We start from the raw sequence: 19,415 nt of genomic DNA, 5'->3' as shown, positions 1-19,415 counted from the left end.
AAGACTCAGCAGGCCTTCATACTAAATTATATTGTGCTATGTGCCAGAAAATCTTTAAAAAGCATATGCTGTTCTTAATAAAAGCCTTTAATGCAGCACGCTTAAAAAAGAGCTTTTTTTCTTGCCCATCTTTTTAGCCCAGTTTCAGATGAAAAACAAATTTATACAATCATATTGCCTATTTGTCTTCAAGCTTTTTCATACACACTTCTCATTTTCCATACCAGAATTTCTGAGCTTCTTTAATCACCTCTGCAAGAGTCCTTTCAACACAGATAACTGCAGCAGGAGTTCACGTCAGAGAACCCACACAGGAAACATGCTTTAGAAATGTTTCAGCATTGGAGAAACTCTTGCTGGAACTGAAACTTTCCTACACACCAAGACAGCAATCAACCACTGGACACAAAGCCACAAGACATCAGACTCCTGCAGTTTTGACATTCATGACTGAATTTCTGTTCATTTCAGAAAGCACTCACACAAGACAAACTTTTTTAAAAGCATGATCTTCTATCAACACTTGGCCATGTAACCTAAGGATTTAAATAGAGTACATGTTCATCTTAAAGCGTAGGTTTTATTTTGCCTTGGACTGACTTAACCACTAGATTTAGACCAAGCTCAAGTCACGAAACAAAAAACAACAAAAAAACCCAACCACATCTCACCATAATTCTAGTTAACTTTAAACTGCTACACAGTTTATGTATGTTTACAAGAATAATGCATCTCATTACCTTACAGCCCTGAAGGAAAGCTGGACACTGCTGCTGTCAACAGAAAAACGTTGATAGTACCAGTGTGAGGGACTATTTACACTATGAGGCTTCAAATGGACACAAAAGAAAGCACACGCATCCAGAAAGGCAACATCATAAAGTGTATATTCACTCATTTCACTTGCAGCAGTGCTCTAAGGAGACAGTAACAAGAAAGAGAATATGCATTCAAATGCATACGTAACACATGCATACTAGTAGTAAATATATCCCTTTCTACAGATTTAGATTCCATTTTCTAATTATGGTTTATATTACTTAGCATCTTTGCTAGATAGAAGCCCCTTTTACAAAGCAGATATATTTTCTTAATTTTAGTAAGACTCACTTACTCAGTCTTTTCATGTTCCTGCAAGTTAGTATTCCTCCCTGGCAGGGATGAGTTATCACATCATGTATTTTAACTGCTTTTGCTTCTCCACTGAGGTGAAAGAACAGAATCACTGATGTGGCTGTACAATGCCCAGACTAATCAATACATTTATTTTATTAAGTTCTATTCAAGAATAACATGTATTAAGCACTGAAAATCTTTGTAGTCAAATTGTCTAGCCTGCGCAAGATCATTGCCTGTATTTTATTATATCTTATCTGGGAACATCTTTAAATATCTTTATAGACTTTAAATAGACTTTTATAGATCTTTAAACAGACTAAATACAGTTGCATTTCTTTTCTAAAGGCACTGTTATTTTGTCTGATACCACAAACACCGACTTTTCCATTCTTGCATCTTATTAGAAGAATCAGCCAGTCAATATCCAAAGCCAAATCCTGAAAAATATTTGGCAAGTAAAACTAGTCATCTGAATTCTTGTAACTTTTTTCTTTTTAATGACTTTCCCGATTTTAATACAAAAAAAATCATGGACAAAAATACTTTCTGTGGCTTACTTGTACATTAAATTGGCATCAAAGAACAAACAAGCTAAACAAGGGCCTTGCATAAAAAGCTACAATACAGAAAAAACTGTCTGACAGACTATAGATTTGGCTTTGAAATCATTATAGCCACGCTAAATTTAGTTTCCAAAGCAGAAATTCCTCAATTCATAAGTCAATAAAACTCCTACAAATAATTACGTAGGGAACCTCCAACAACTTATTATAAAAAATGAGAACAGTTAAAGATAGATTATTTTTTCTATTTTTTCCCCCAAGCAAGTAACCTTTAAACTATTAAAAAAAAAAAAAGGAGAAATGCCTTAAGAAATCCACCTTCTAGAAACTACTTCCTCTGTTAAATGACTAGATAGTGTCTCTCTCAAATATCCTGTACTGCTTTTAGAGTAACTAATATCATTAGGTCTACATGTACAACAAGAACAAATGGTGTTGAGTAATGCTGCTAGCTTTCCTCTTCTCATAACAATTAGAAAAACTAACATTCTATATATTTTCTTGTATAGATATATTTATATATCTCTATAGATTCATGCTCATAAGAAGCAGAACTGATTTTCGTACCATATATTCATCCTTTTACATTTGAAATTAGGCTTCCATCAACCATGTGATTATACAGCTGTAAACCAAACTTAAGTATGATAAGGGTCATCAAAAAGATATCCAGAATTAACAGGGCATCAAATGCTGCCAGCTATTTTCTTTCATTGCCTATTTAGAAATACAGCAAGCTTTTCCCCTCAATTAGGAAACTAAACTGTGCTGTATTACCTAGTCAAAACACAGAAATTGCTATTAAAAGTGAATTCAAAGCATGCTTATATATACAATCAGCAAAAACAGGGAAGGAAAACAAAGTGTTTCATTTGTATTTCTCTAAAGCAAGTTTTGCAGATTTTTTTTTTTGTTTGTTTTTTGTTTTTTAAGTTCTCCTGAAACAGAAATACCACCTCAAAAGGAAGACAAGATTATTGAGGAACCTCGTTGTCCAGTTCTTGGTTTCCTGCCTCCCCGAAGCAGCCAAGAAAGCAGACCGGCCTTCTTTCGGGAGACTCATTTTCTGCTCAGGGCAGTATCTCAAATCAGTCTGTTGAGCAAGGTCCTGTCAAAAGCTCCTTACCAACCAGCATAATCTCAGTGAAATCAATGCAGTCTGGTCAGGTACTCCTAATTTTGATTCCTCAGCAAAAACATTGAAGTTTTATCTGGTTCCCCAGTCACCAATACTGGTCTCGAGCGTTCGGTACCGTGGTTTGCCCAACCGAATGACTGGGCGACTTCCTGCGATTACAGTCGCTTCCTCATTTGCCCTTGAGGACAAGGTCTTTTGGGAAGGCATTTAACCAAGATTTTAGATCACAGCTATTCAATATTGAACTGAGCTGATATCCAAAAGGCAAAGTATGAAAAGAGGAGGAAAAAAGGAGAAAGTTCTGGAAGATGTTTCCTACGGCTTCTGCCTTAAATCTTCTCCATGCAGCCACGATTCTCATGCAGGATATCAAATTAAAGATTTTAAATGCATGATGAATGACAATTTGGAAAGATCTATGGGGAAGAAAACATAATTTAATAAAGGATATCTCACTAACCTCACAAATACACAAATAACAGAAATTTCTTTACATAACTCACCATTCTCCTCCAAAAAACAACAAAAACATTCAAGTATCTTCCAAAATTTTTCACACGCCTTTTAACATATCTAACATCTCTATCTTTAAGGGTAAAGCAAGTAGTATCGTTTTATGGTAAGAATTCTAGTTATAGTAGTCACCACAAATATAAATACAGTACATGCTTATGAAAATATTTTCATTTAAATCACTTTTTTAAAATAAACCATACTTTTCTTTTTTAAAAATAAACCCATTTCAATTCAAATTGATATTAGGCAATCTAAAGTTAAAAATCTAACATTACTAGAGTATATTAAAATGATCTGCATTAAATAGAAGAAATATTAAAGCAAAACATGTTTAAAGCTGAAAAATTTAAGAAGGTCAAATGAACGAACTAGTGGAACTCCTTGTTTAAATACCCAAAGTAAGAGCATGTTAAAATACTGAACAACAGTCATTTCTGAAGAAGCAGGTCTTGGGGTTTTTGTTTTGTTTTTAAAATCAGTTAGTTTAATTCAGTAAGGTTCAGTGACATATATAAAGGCAGAAACCTATTTCAGTTGGATGAAAACTTAGGTTTCCTTTCCCTCAAATAAAAAAACCTAAATATTACAGACAAGATCTATTAGTTCTAAAATCTTCAAAGACAACTTAACTGGGAATCCTCATTTGATTCACTGTTTGTGTTAGATGCAGCAGGAACAAGCAAGTTTATCAAATCCCATTTGTATTTAAAACTAGCAAATTTATTCATCATTTTAGGCAGGTTTTGTGCATTTGTGTATTTTGATAGAATTTAAATTCCATCCAGGTAACTAGAAAGATGTAAGTTATTCATTCCCTAACGTAAAGGCTTTGAATAAATCCACAGGCAGAATATACAGAATCTTTTTCACATAAAACTGAAAATTACTTTCTTTCAGGAAAATTCTTAATAAAAAGCACAAAACAGTTTAATTGAATTAGTGTACCCAATAGAGGCAAACATATAGCTTCTTGACAGCTGAAATATCACACATGAAGAGATCACATATTAATTTATTTTTATATTATTTACTATTATTTATATAATTTTATATGAACATGTCTTTCCTTCTTGATTTAAAAAAAGGAATTTAGGAAAAGGTAAAGTTTCTTATGTCACAAAGAAGAAGAAAATGCACACATGAAAATCTGCACATTTTCAGTCTGGAACCTCCCCCACTCCTTCTTCACTCCAACCACCTATGCATATACCTTCCCAAAGAGAGTTCAACTGCTAAACATCCATATAATATTTTCCAATATTTTGAAAGCAGCATCTTCACCAGCAACACTCTTTGCAGTACTCTGCTGTAAATACCAGAAAATTTCACATGAATTTCTGATAACAGAAACAAAGGCTTAAAGCCTTAAAAATGGTTTTTGTGCATGCTCTTTAGAAGAAGCTCACTATCAAGAAAAGACAACACCAGAACTAATCAGGAAACGGAAACTCTTCTTTAAATGTCACTGTGAAATTCTGACATTTCTACAACCAGGCGCTTTATTACAATGTTCAAATACAGCAAAAAGTACTGTGAAAGTTTCCCACAGGTCAAATGCTGTTCTTTATCGAGGCTTCTATAAGAAAGGAACTCTGCAACCGTATTAAAACCAAAACTACTGCATTAAGTCTGCCAATTTAGACTGTGTTAAAACATACCCATTTGCTACCAGGAAAAGTACATTCAGATTTCATTACTAGATAATGAATTTCCTCTATCCAGAGCATTTTAGAGTAAGAACTTTAACTGAAAGATGTGTTAATGAGAGTTATATGGACATGGTTTTCCAAAGGCGTCAAACATAATCCCGAGGCTTCTGCCAATGGTCTTTTGTGTGTATATTCTTACCCCAAAGCAAGAGTGAAGTAGTTTTACTCTTACTAGACAAATTTAGAATGACCTTGGTGCTATAAATCCCCTAAGGAATAGGAAAAAAGGCTAGCACAGTTTCAAATAGCAGGGTTTTAATATTAATTGAGTTTCTCAAGTTATCAAGATCTATGGTTCCAAATTCTGTCTACAAACTTAAAGTGAAGACACCTTTCTTTCAGTAGTCTTTGCTTTCAAATAAAGACATCACTTAAAAATATTTCCACCTACTTTGTAAACTTATTAATGATGTTCAGCTGGATTTTATAGGATGGCCTGATAATAATAACCACGTCAAGTCATCAGAAATTTGATTCAGAACCCCTGCAGGTTTAATTCAGTATTGTATTATTTTTCTGTAACATGGAAAATAAAATTCTTCAGTAATAAACAGATTAGCAACATTAGGTGCCTGAGGAGTTCTTGTTAATTCAAGTTTTGGTACCTATTAGTGCCTTAACAAGTGATCGAAGTCCTCATTTTCTTTTCCTTCTTTCTGATAGTGTATGATATTTCTGCTTTTCAGTATATGGTCCTTTCTCTTTATAGCTTACGTTAGTCTGTACATCCACGTATCTTCCGTTTTGAATCAGACTACCCTAAATCTAAGGTGCCCCTATCGTTCTAGAAATAGGTTGAGGAAAAAAGATTCGTAAGCTATAGGGAGAAGAGAGAGTAGCCCTGTAGCACTTCCCAGTGCCTTGCATTCTCTTGATAAAGACAGGAAAAGCTGGAGAATATTGCCTCTCCTTTGGAAACATGATCAGAATATTAGTGAAAAACTAAAATGCATGTGAGGTGCTCCGAAGTGTCTGCCCCAGTACTCACTTTTATTCCTCAAAAAACACAGAACAACTTACCTTTTCCATGTCCTCCTCCTGCATTTTATAGAAAGATTAATTATATTTAGATATTTCATAATTCTGTTTTAGATTTGGTGAATACAATAGTAATGGGTATTTCCAATTATCATTTATTCTAATTTTCTGTTAATTCCCTAAGCAGAGAAATGAAAAAGTCTTAGTAGTTATTACAAATACAGATTAAATTTCAGACCATCAAGCCTGAACCTAATCAAATTATAATGCATGAATTACATAGTCCCTCCATTACCCCCACAAAAAGCCAATGATCTAAACATTGCTAAGAAATTCCCCTTCTTTAGTCACCAAAAAGCTCACTTAAAGCAGTAAAGATAGGGAATCATGAATTGAACATAGTCAGCTTATCTTTAAATCTAAACTATTGTATTCCCATTTGGCCCATATGAAAACCTGAAGACACAACAATCAAAACCAAGCGTGATGCAAAGCCATTAGCAATTTTACAAGAAGGTTAGGATAACAAAGCTATACTATACTAGTATTTTCAAGTGCTAAATAAGAAAATTCAAGATGTTTCCTATTTTTTCCTTTGGCAGACATCAGTTCAGAACACTTAGAAGCTTCTCATAGACTGTGCATTTTCATTCTAGTCTCATTAAGGAAAGAAAAGCAAAGTAAATGCTCTTTTTTTTTCCCCTCCCTCCCTCCCCCGCTCTTTTCCCCTGCCCACCACTAATTTCCTCTCCAAATTGCAATGTCCCTAGCTTCAGTTACCAAAGGCTGTCAGCTTTTTTACAACTGTGTAGGCAGAAAACAGATCTTCCTTTCTATCACTGACAGGAAGTAACAAGGAAAACTTTAATTTCACAAGAGTCATCTCCTCTGGGGTTTGGCCCTCACAAACAAACCCTAACACACAAACCCAAACAATTTCTTCTATAGATTAAAACTTGGTAAGGAAATTACAAATAATATAGTAATAAACTTAGGTGCTATCCTGGAGAACAGCTTCACAAAGGAGTAGTAAATAATAGAAAAGGACCTTGCATGTTTGTAAACAGGTAGAGAAGCTTTAAGAGGAATAGTTTTGTCACTATTTCAAAATTTTTCCTTTTTTTCTTTCATTTAAAGTTCTCGAGGACTGCTAAATAGGATTGATGGCAATGATTGGCTACAGACTGGTTAAACTATACACAAAGTCTGAAATCAGTTTTGTTTCAAAATACAGCTAGAGGTACTCACCTAGTAGAAACAGCACCCCCTGAATACCCAGCTAGTCAAAGTGACAGCTCATTTAGATTAAGAATGGTAACTGTCCAAATCTCTTTGCTGAGACCACAAAAGCTAGTTATAAGTAAACATTTGTGCTTACCGTTGAAGAGACTATATTTTCTTTTACACCTCAAAGCCATGTATGCCATTTGGACCGCTCTTCCCACCCTAGACTTCAATGCTTTCTCTTAGGTACCAGACTCATCATTTGCCAGATGACTACCTATGTGACATAGATCTACATTCCTGCTTTACAATGTACTCCAAAAAATTCAAATGCCTATCAGACTCTGAAAAAAAAAAGAAAAAAGAAAAAAAAAAAGAAAAGAAAAAGAAAACCTCTCTTGTATACACTAAGGGATCAAACCCCCCCCCTTTTTTTTTCAAAAAATGCTAGTTTAGTTTCCTTGTGGAATATGAAAATATATCACAGAATGGCCCCCTGTTGTTCTGGTCTTCAGAAGAACTCAAAGAAGAACAAGGGAACTTGAGTGGGTCCACACAGAGAAAAAGGTGGAAAAAAACTGAGACACCCTGGGAGATGCAGTGTTAGACAGCCTGAGGCCATAATAGAAAGAGATCCAGTAATATTGAAAGAATTCTTTCGGGATGCAGATTAGAGACTGCGCAGCTGCAGACCTCGTATCCGAATGAGAGGAAATCCTCTCACAATGACAAGACGAGGGAAAGAGCAGTCCCCATCACTAATAGAGAAGTGCCTCCTCCCTTGGGTGACTGGTTCTATGAAAAGTGGGGGCCTTGACTGCACTCTCCCCGTTTTGCATACGCAGGCCATAGATTTTTTGTCAGCAATGTTAGTTTGGTCCCTGTAAAATCATATACCTCCACGTACCAAACAGAAGGTATGCAAGAGTGCAAAAGCAGCTGCTGGTAGAGGCTTCTTCTCCGCTACCAGCATAGTATGCCAGCATATGAATCTAAAGCAGAGGAAGAAAGCAAGTGGAACAGAGAAAAACATTCTGAAGAACTCCTGTTACTAAGTATTTTGGTGCCTTCAATATAAAATAACAGTACATTCTTATGGAAAGTAGCCAAATGAAGCAACAGTTTGCAATGATGCAGCCTACACCGCAGCCCAAGTTAGTTTTTTTTCCGTGGACTATTAATACTCTCAGGGATCCGAAAGAAATTAGAGAAGAAGTGAACCCAACTCAATATCCGCTACAAAACACCATTTGGAAAAATGTACTATGTTTGCGCTCTCAGTAGGGGAGACATAATTAGCAGATTGCTTAAAGGATTTTATTCTATGAAAAAATGAAACATTAAAAGATTTGAGGGAACAGACAAACTTCTAACACTAAAAGAGCAAAGGGCTCAGTCTCCATGATTCGAATAGGGTTTTAGGAGAGCCATAGGCAATAGGATGACTTTTTAATAGGGAACCACAGAAATGCTTTTGTATCTGATTCTGCGCTTGCTTTAAGGCCAAACATCAATACATGCTGAAATTTAGTTGGCTGGCAAAGAGGTAAAAAGATCTTCTGATGGGAACAGCTTAGGGCAGCAATAACACCAAAGAAATCAGTACATGCGACCGTGAAAAGTTAAGGCGATCACTTTATTTCTTCAAAACATACATATGCTTAAAATAAAGGGTTGTTCTGTAAGTTTTAAATGTCAGATTTAAATCCACGTCTACACGCATTTATTGGAAGAGCAGGGGAAGGGGAAGAAGGAAGTACCTACTACAAAGTCTTCTAATGTAATCTAAAGGACAAACTCATTCGTTAATGTGTCTGTTCAGCCTCGCAACATTTGACTGCAGCCCTCATACCAGTAAAACCTGCTGAAAGGTATGATACATTATGGTTCACATTGTAAGTTTGAAACAAACTCTTTAAACAGCAAACCCTTTAAATAATCAATCTCAATTAATAATTCAGGTAAAACAAACTTTGTAAAACAAGCTCTGTTCCAATGACCAGCGAGCTCCGAAGTTCAGAAGCACTGCACCAAGCGACAAGTTCTGCTTTCACTACTGCCTTTGGCTTTTCACCTGTGATCAGATAAGAGCTGCTCTAGATCTGGCAGTGCAAGTCTCTATCAAGCATTAGAAATATTACTCCACACCATAAATTCTTCAGAATATTTACAGATTTCCTACTTTCAAGGCTTTTTATTGCATGTATCAAAAAGTTTGATTTTTTTTTTTTTTGCATTAACTACCTCGGCAATTTCAGATTTCATTTGCTTTTCCTTTGGAAAAGGTAACATTTTTGTGTAAGTTGATTTTTATTCCACAGAGCAGGAGCTTCAATTCCTCTAATGCTACTTTTACTGGATATAGTTGATTTGCACAGAAGTTATTTAAATTTTTGTTAGGTGCATAAATTTGCCATTTTAGTTTTTATTCTCAGTATTTACTTTAATAGGCATAATACTACAACAACACTCATTCAAAGTGAGTAAGCTGTTTTGCCAGATCCATACATCGAAGTGATAGTGAGATATGGCAGACCCTATCATGCTGTCAATATTTTCCTGTACCATTTTACATAGACACAGCAACTGCTATTAAATATGACTCAAGATCTTCAAAGGATTATCAATTAACTGAAAATAACTACTAAAACAAATCTAGGTAAGATGATGATGAGGCACATATATTTCCAAGAGTACTGAAGCATTTGAGTTCCTTATTATACAAATCATCTACCATGACAATGGTAACAGTACTGGTCTCTCCTAACTCTGTATGCTCCAGATAGAAATAGAAGAAATATATTCCTTCTATTTTGAAATCACTGTGAGAATCTCCCATTTCTCCCTTCTATTACTTTAATGGCAGCAGTCCATTGCAATTGGACCGATTTATTATTGCTGTGAAGGCAGAAGAAATGCAATTGTTCCAGGCTTCTTTTTTAAAACCATAAAAGATGTTTGTACCACAGCTAAACAGATCCCCCACATGCTTCTACCATCATCAGTCAAGAGTCAATGCTTTTGCCCCCACCCCCTACAAATAAGCATGCTTATTTTGGTTAACATAACTGAAATGCAGGATGAAGCACAACTGCTAAAGTGCTTTTGTTGAACACCCTTCAGTATGGAATAGCCTGCTTTAACATACAAATTCCAAGAAACTTAGCAATAATTTGTCCTACATATGAATATACACATGAAAAAAATTCCACTACTTTCTATCATTTTGAATGAAGAACTAAAATTCTTGTATTTTACTGTTTAAAAGTGCCAATATAGACTGATTTATCCTCATCCAGGCCTCCAAGAAACATGACAGATATGCCACTACAGTCAAGCCCCCATTTCATGACAAGATAAGAATTATAAAAGCAACAGAAAGCGACACTGGAAAAAGTACTTTTGCTGTGCCAGTGCTTTATGTCAAACTCCTACAGGGGGATTTTCCTGCTAATTTCAACTAGATATGTTTGGCTACAACACAGCACATCATTCCTTCTTTTCTGCTTTCATATAATAAATAATTTGATTAGAAGCCCCATACTGTAGACAGTCCAGGGAGTAATGCTGTTTTCCTAACATTCAAATTTATTGAACGTCTGCTCTGGAGTGGAAAGAATATTATGTTATACATCTGCTTCAAAGAAGTCACAGAACAACATTTGGAACTCAAAGCTCTAAGGAGATTAATACAACTTATGTTGTCTCACATGTTGTTGTATATTTTTTAGTAAAATGAGCTCTATGAGGTTTAGGAGCTCATGATATATAACAATATATCATAAAATAATGCTATCTTTGCTCTCATTTCAACCATTCTTAGATTCTGTAGGAAGTTTTACACCCACAGGGTCCAGAAAACATTAACACCAAAGAGAGCTAATTAAGAACTAACAAAAATATTTCCAACCAGTATTTGATCATATTGGCAGGCTATCAATTTAATGACTGTTCTATGATTATGATATTTAACAGGGGAAAGGCAGTCCATAGACGAATAAATACACACTTATCAAGTAAATAGAAGGAAGAGAAGAGTCAACCAACAGCTAAGACTATGGCTGAAATACTATGTATACTTCTGACACATTAAAAAATAGTGTTGCAGAAATGGGAAAAGTTTAGGTAAGAGTCATAACAATTTAGAGTCAAATAAGTAAATCTCACTACTGAAAGACTCATTTCCAGTACTAAAGAAAAGGCTTTTAAGTGATTTGGTGAGTGACAACATACCTTGTAGAAAAAGAGCTTTCTGTTAATAGCTCTTAAATCTAGCAGAAAAAAAACAAAGACAGCCCCAGCAAACAGAAGCTAGAACTAGCCTGATAAGACATCAAACTTTTAATGACTGTTTAACTACAGATGCAGCAGACCTTTTCTGAAGACTTTCAGTCAAGTAGAGTGAAAAAAAAAATTAAGTTATTTTGGCTAAATCATTGTGGTCTAATTGGCTGACCATAAAGGACACGCAATGACCATTCAGACAGTGATACCCAAGAAGCTGAACGCCTCCTCCTCCACCAGTAAAGATTTTGGATATGGACTTCCTATCTATAAATAACCCCAAGTATGAATGGGAATAATCAAATTGAAAACACAAAACACCACTTCGGCATGTGCTACTTGACAAAACTTTGAAGTCTTCCCAGCAGCTGTCAAAATTTGAATGGGGAAAAGGAAAGTTTGCAATAACATGCCAGAACTGCCAAAGTTTGACCACTGTGACCAAAAAAAACCAAAACAAAACAAAACCATACACATACAACTCCTGCACAAAATGTTAAAGGTTGATCACATCTTTGTGGAAAAAAAAGTTCATAATCATGTTACGCAGAACTATGACTGCAAGACAAATATTTAAACCCAAAGCTAAAGTATCTAAAAAGGAAGTCAAGAGTGTTTTCCAGTGCTAAAGAAAACAGTGCATTAAAAAATAAAAGTGACTTATTCCATATATTTTTGTTACTAAGTAATGGCTGTTTTTTTAAAAAAAAGAAAAGAAAAAAAGAGCGAAAAACAGAGAGCAAGCATGCGCAAGAACACGCACTCTGGAGACTGCAAGCAACAGCATGTGAGCTACATGCCTCCAGCAGTTTCAAAGATCAAAGACATTTCAGACAAAAAATAAAAGCTCTCAAATGGAGAAATGAGAAGGACAAATGTGAGAAAAACTTTCCAAGTAAGTGAAAATATTATATGTGTATTTCTACACACACAAATGTGTGTGTATGCACACACATATACAACTGAGGGGGCAAGGTATAAAAGCTGCAGCACTCAGGAACTGATGCTTAGATCTACAGATTGACACAGGTAAACAATTCAAGCGTTCACACATTCAGGAAATAATCCTATACACACAAAACATTCACCAAATAAAGCACTCAGAACAGCGATACAAGCACTAAATACAGTTATGTTCAGATAATCATGGATTCACATGAAGCCACGGCCCAATGCTTGCTGACTGCACCCTTCGGTCACCTCTGGCACACCACGGTCTGAGACATTGCATTGTTGCTAGGACAATCATTTCCAAAGGGATGAAAAGGGCAGAAGTTTTTCTGCTTTATATGAACAATTACATATATATATACACACACACACACACACACACATATATGTATACACACACATACATGCACACACACATACATATATGTGTGTGTGTGTGTGCGTGTATATGTGTGTATATGAGTGTGTGTGTGTGTATATATATATATATATTTTACGTTTTTGCTTTCTTCAGATAATGTTCCTATCCAGTATGACAAACATGACCCAGTAAGCATAGACTTCCTTTGACTGTATTGTCTGCAGGATTCCTGTCCTGTACCAAAGATCTCTGAAATAACACTGGGCATGGTACTGGCAAACACCCATCCAAATCACATAATAATCAGAATTGTTTATAACCTTCCAATGCACAGGAATAATTATTACAGAAAGCTATAGTTTGGAAGACATATGTTGGAGGTCTCTCGTTTAGTAAAACTTAACTGAAATGTATACAAAAAATGCCCTCCCCACAATAAAAAAAAAAAAATATGTATATATTGTACAAGGAAACTATTTTAAACTTCATTACAAGTAAAGATGAAATTTTAATCACAGGCCTGGAAGCTGGCTTTTGCCTAAAGAAGAGTAATAATTACCAGATTTCATTCAATATGAGCAAGCAGAAGACAGTAATTTAAAACAGCTAAATTGCCACTACTCTCAGCATTGTGCCATTAAGACAAAAAAGGGAATGAAAAGTTGAATCATTTAAAAAACTTAATAGGTGGCCTATACTTTAAATTTCTATAAATTAAAAAAAAAAAAAAAGACAGTTGTAGCTGTGCATCCATTCTAGTTCACTGAAGAGATTTAAAAATATAGGAGTAATATACACCAAACAGAAAACTGATAAAAACAGATAACAATCAAAATAAAAAATGCAAATCTTGAAAGCTCAGAGAGTCACTTAAGGAAAGCTAAAAAATTTGGAAAGTTCCCTGATGACATGAACCAAAAGAAGAAACAGCCCAAGTGAATAAGCCCTTAGAAGGGAAAAGGGGGCAGGAGGAAGCCCAGAAGTTAATGGTGCAGAAAGGTTAACTGCTTGGAAAGAGATGCAAGATGATACAAGTGTATCTCTTCAAAAATGAGTGGGGGTCAGTTGGGAGTTGAGGTGAGCTGTTTTTCAATCCACAAGTAACTGCTGTTAATCAACATATGCAAGTGTTAATCAGCCTTTTAATCTGTATCCAGTACATATAAAAGCTGGCTCTGGATATGTTTTACTCACTAATGTTCCTCTTCAAATCCCCTGAAATACAATGGAAATTACAGAAGAGTGGGATAGTGCTGAAAATGGGCTGATATTTTAAAACAGCAGGCTGAGGGTTGCTGGTACATACATGCTCATTAACCTTCCATGAACCCTAAGGCAAACAGTAAAGCTGATTGAATCTCAGTCTTTAATAGAATTATATTAATAATGTACTAAAAGACGGTCAACATCGTTTTCCTAAAACTGGTTTTGCCACTGAACAAGCATGATTTCATTCTTTGATGAGATTAAAAGTTTTCCTAACAAAGAGGACTGCCCAGATGTAATAGACTTCAGTAGTGTATTTGGCTCTGTATATATGACACTCTGATCTAATAACTACTGCCATAAACTTTCATTATAACACACACTGAATGGATTAAAAACTGTTTAGTTGATGCATCTTCAACAGTCAACTATGGAGACTAATTAAATAGTAATAGTTCTTCTAGGGTCTGCCATGATTTGAACTATGGCTGACACTTTTCATATTTATTCGACACCTAGAAGCAAGCATAAATCAACTGCTGGTAAGTGTTATGGATGAATACAAGAGTGGTAGACAGTGACGGGCATTCGCATAGGTAACACTACATCATTCAAGTGATATCAATGCTTTCAAGTGAGATATGTTTGAATACAAAGAAATACATTTTTTTAAGGAGGTGACAGAGGAAAGTGGATGTTTGTGGAGGCAACCATTTGATGGAGTGCTGGAAGTATCAAAGATGGATCGGGTTATGTCACAGAATCCCTCTCTTTCAAGTCTTAGTTGCCTTCAGTGACAAAGCTAGCACAATCTGCTAGTTCTTTCCTGAGACTGCACAAGACTTACTGATTTTTCTTTTTTCCCTTCCCTTCAAGTTCAGTTCACCTAATATTTTGATGACAGTTTCAAGCTCAAGGCTGGAGACACATTTGGTTTAAGAACTAGGCACTAGACACATTTTAGATTTCTATAAAGAAAACTTAAGAGCTTGTTTCATTGGGCACAACAGAACTTTCAAAAACTATTTCACAAGGTCAAATATCAGTCTTGCGATTTCCATGCCATTGTTTAATAATAATAATAATAATAATAAAAAAAAGAACCACCCTTGATACTTGCTGAAAACAAAGACTCCTCTAAGGAAGGACACATGCTCTCCTTATTCTGAACAGGAAATTACTGTACAGTACAACAAGGCTTAAAGACTGTATTTTAGTAAGGGATTCTTATTCAGTAAAGGTAAAAAGAAAATCGTGCAGCTCTACAGAGCACAAACTCAAACTCATTAATTTGATTATGCTGAGCAGTTCACAGCAAAAACCATGAAGAAAGAATACTCTTAAGCTTCCAACGTTCTTTTTTCTTAAAAAGTTTGACTTTAGCTAATCTATGGGCTGGGCACACTTAGACTGTTTCTTAGTGTCACAGGATGTAAGAGCATAAAAGAGCATGAGAGTTACTTTGAATTCTGTACCCTTAGCAGGCACACAGGGTCACTACAAAAGAAAAACCTTGTCTCTGACGTGCAGGCATTTTCTGCCTGACCTAAATAACATATAGCTAAACATGGATAACATTTATTAAGGTAGAGAAAAGGCGGTGGATTATAATAAAGGTCCTTTAAAACTTAAAAATCTGTGAATCTATATGCAGACAGCTGAGGCTTAAAAGATGTGACAATAGTTACAGTTCAGACATGAAACCCAAGAGGTTCTTTCTCACCTTTTCATGTACAACAGCCATAACTAAGTGCAGCACCCTGCAGTATACAGCTGTGTCACAATCAAAGAGGTAAAAGCGAATATTATGCAAGGACATACCTCTGTTCTTTCACTTAAATACACTTTTATTTATATCTCAGATATTTTTACATCAATTATGTTTCCATATTTTACAAGAACACTTGCTGTAATATCACAACTGAGATGCACGAGCTCATAAAATACGTATGTTTTGTCTGAAAGTTGCTTTAAATAAGCTAAATCAAAATAACAGAAGGTTAAAATCATAGCTGGAATTTTGATTTGAACTAGTTAACTGAAATCGAAGATTTTTCTTCACATAAAACTTTGAAAAGACATAATTGCATCTTCTTACATTTTAATGAATACATTCTAAGAGAAATGCCTGACATCTGGGGATAGCCCTCCTTGCCTGCTACTGATTCTCTAGTCCTTCATTTCTAAGTACTTTATGGCAGTTCAGAAATGTTGGACACAGTAATGAAAAAGCAACCAAGAAACTTAGCCTCTTGTATACAACACAAATACAAGACACCTGAAATAAATCTACATGAGTTATAATCATGTTATTTCCAAGTGATTTTTTTTTGTTTTATAAAAAATTCAATTCCAAATTCTCATTTTTCTGTTGGAGAGTAAAACTGCAACAGAGTAAGTTTTCCCTATATAAGAGTTGACAAAATACAGGCAAAAAACAACACATGCAAAAAAAAGCCCAATACCTCTGAAATACCTCTATATGTACACGTTTTCTATTTTAATTGTTACATCCTAAAACACCACTAGTAGCTTTTTGGCCTTTATATGCATCCTATGAACAAGTTATTGCTATGTTTACCCAGCCATCTATTATGGCCATATGCATAGCTCTTTAATTTTTCAGTTACTTAACCATGCCAGAGTCACTAAAAATCATTGCAAAATTAAAAGAAAAAGGAACAAAAATTCTTTTCACCTGACTTCTAAATATATTTCTTGGAATATATGGATGATGCATTGTTGTGAAGAATTTATGCACAAATCTGTAACAGAGCAAGTACTAAGAACTTGGAAGCAGAAAGAACATCTTGGCTCACAGAAACCTAACCCCTGACATATGTACATAACCATACCATACAACCCCATTCATAAAGTGATTCAAGCTTTGCTGTGTTGTAACAATACAGTTCACATCCTTCTATTTCTGTGTGAGAAGAGCTAGCAGGAGAGGAGAGGATTCAGCAATTCATACCTCAATGAAAAAACAATTCTCCAGCCACTGTGAAAACATAAGCACCGGCAAACTGGAACAAAATAAAATCTTACTCTCCTATATGAGATGCAAGAGCGATGGTTATGGACCCCATGATTCTCCCCACCCCGCTCTCTCTACCCCTTCCTTGTCCAACATGTCACCTCAAACTACAGATTACAAAGTCCATATAAGCATTTCTTAAAAAGAAAACCAAACACACACACACACACAAACAAAAAAACCCCACAACATTCCCAATCTGAAATTCATCAATTCTACTAAACTCCTACCAAAGTACTAAAGCACTTACCCAATGTGTCTTTTAGATTTTTAACCAGAGAACCTTTCTTCAAGCTGTTTTTTCGTTCCACATAATTTGATGGCACATATCCCGTTTTGTTGGCCGCGTTTCTTACCCTCCACCATGTCTTGGAATCATCTAATAGCCAAAGACGTTCATTTTTCTTGATGTCAAGTTCTTGGTCCTGCTGTGCAGTGTAATCCCACTTTGCAATAACAATAACTTCTTCTGTCATCTTTCATGGAGTCCTTCTGCAACAAAATGTTAGAACATGTTCATCAATAAATTACATCATGTAATTCTTGCTCAAAATTTTCTTCAAACTCCTTTCTGAAATAAACAAGGAAAGGGAAGGGAAAAATGAGAAAGACATACAGGAAAAAAAACCTAGAACAGAACCCCTGTTTTAGAGGGTCATACTGAACTTTTTTCTTTTTGCTGTCGCTAAAATATGACAATACTTGATAACAAATTCTAATTATAATATGGTGTTATGTTCTCTTCCTCTGCATATGAAATATTTAGATATATATCAACAATGGCTAAGTCATAAAACCCATTTAGTTTTCGTATATAGCATTATAAAACTATCCCACACCTAGCATTCAAGGTTTTGATTTCAGAAAAAAATACAGCAGCAGTCCAAAAATGTATTTTCCTTCCATCCCAGTTATCATACTTGATATATCAATCCTACACTAATCTTTATGTTAGCATTTTATTTAGGATTTTTCTGCCCTGAAACAAGTTCTCCTGTTTTTTTTTTTTTTTTTTTTTTTTTTTCTTTTTTCTTTTTCTTTTTTTTTTTTTAAGTAGGAAGTTAAAAATACTTCAATAAGGAAGGTAACCCAGCAGGGAAATCTCTGCCATCAAGAAGAAGGTACTGTCTTTAGTAAGCCTTTGTTGAGGATGTTTTGTAAAGGCAGCAGCCAGCCGCCACTTTAGGAGAAGCCTTTGCTCCCCCTTGGCTCCCAGGGAGAGGGCAGCTGGCAGCAGTCCTGCCCTGGGCACTGGGCGCCTGCTTGCTAAAGAGCAGCACTGGCCATGTCTTCCTAGACTTCATTTCTTTCTTCCTTACCCTACACTTATTCTAATTTCTCTTAAGACTGAATGAGTAGTCTTTTCTAATTAGAAGCTTTTGCTCTTTGTCAGCTGCCTAAAGGCAACTATGTCTTTACACAACTTCCTACATATCTCGGTAATCGCCAGGAATAACATAACTCCATGACAGCAAGTGAGCACAACAGTATGCAAAGGAAGAAAAGAGTCCCATACAAGTAATGGTGACATTCAAATGTATTAACAGCCAACCAAACCACGGTTTATTCTGCCCTCTAAATTCTGAGCAATAAGTTTTCTGAAGTTATTTTTTTCTGGTGATCACTGCTTTTTCAGAGAGGGTGAGAGAGAAGCAGATGAGAACGTAGTTTTAAAATCTGTACAGTAGATTTTTTTAAAAAACAAAAACACCTGAAGACTTCCATTAAATTACAGTTTAGTAGAAACCATTCCTACAGTACTTCAAAATGCCAGTATCCAGGAATCTTCTTAATATGATTTGACTATGTTTTCTAATTCATAACAGTACAGTATCTCATGGTGAACTGTCTGATACCTACTTCCTTGCATGACTGAAAAAATTAAGAAACCACAAACCTTACTTAGAGGTCTTCTGTTCAGCAAGTAAGTTTCACCACTCCTGTTCTAGAAGGATAGCTTCTGCAATTTGTATGTATACGCACACACACACACACGCACACCCCTTCTCACTTTAGCTATGGTACAAATTGTGAAAACAACATGCTATACTTCCTAGCAGTCAAGTGTCTCAAGTGAAAAAAAGAAGTTGTTTTATTATTTGAAATTAACCTCTAATCAGAGAGCACAACACTGGACTCTAGTATCATAGATGCCTCCCTTTATCATCGTTTTGATTTCTAGGAGAGCATCACTATAGAGTTGAATTATGGCTGCTGAGTTATTTGTCACCGAAGATGCATTCCTTCACTTAAAATAAAAGGCACTAACAATGTTATCTATCACAGACAACAGGCATGACGTTGCCACAACAGCCAAAGACATATTTGA

The 19,415-nt window shown here is 35.4% G+C and overlaps 1 protein-coding gene across 2 annotated transcripts in view; it reads right to left on the bottom strand.

The window, feature by feature from the left end:
* Positions 1–19,415, bottom strand: part of LOC134154962 (cytoplasmic protein NCK2) — a 170,059-nt gene that overhangs the window by 95,008 nt on the left and 55,636 nt on the right. For both annotated transcript variants that reach the window (XM_062601635.1, XM_062601636.1), the window contains exon 3: positions 17,337–17,578. In XM_062601635.1, coding sequence (XP_062457619.1) covers positions 17,337–17,562 — 226 coding nt within the window. In that variant the 5' untranslated portion in view covers positions 17,563–17,578. The remainder of the gene's footprint in view (positions 1–17,336; positions 17,579–19,415) is intronic.

Source organism: Rhea pennata, chromosome 1, assembly GCF_028389875.1.
Source record: "Rhea pennata isolate bPtePen1 chromosome 1, bPtePen1.pri, whole genome shotgun sequence".
NCBI classification, from domain to species: domain Eukaryota; kingdom Metazoa; phylum Chordata; class Aves; order Rheiformes; family Rheidae; genus Rhea; species Rhea pennata.
The sequence above is the reverse complement of the archived record's forward strand: the minus strand, read 5'-3'. Positions and strand labels throughout refer to the sequence as shown.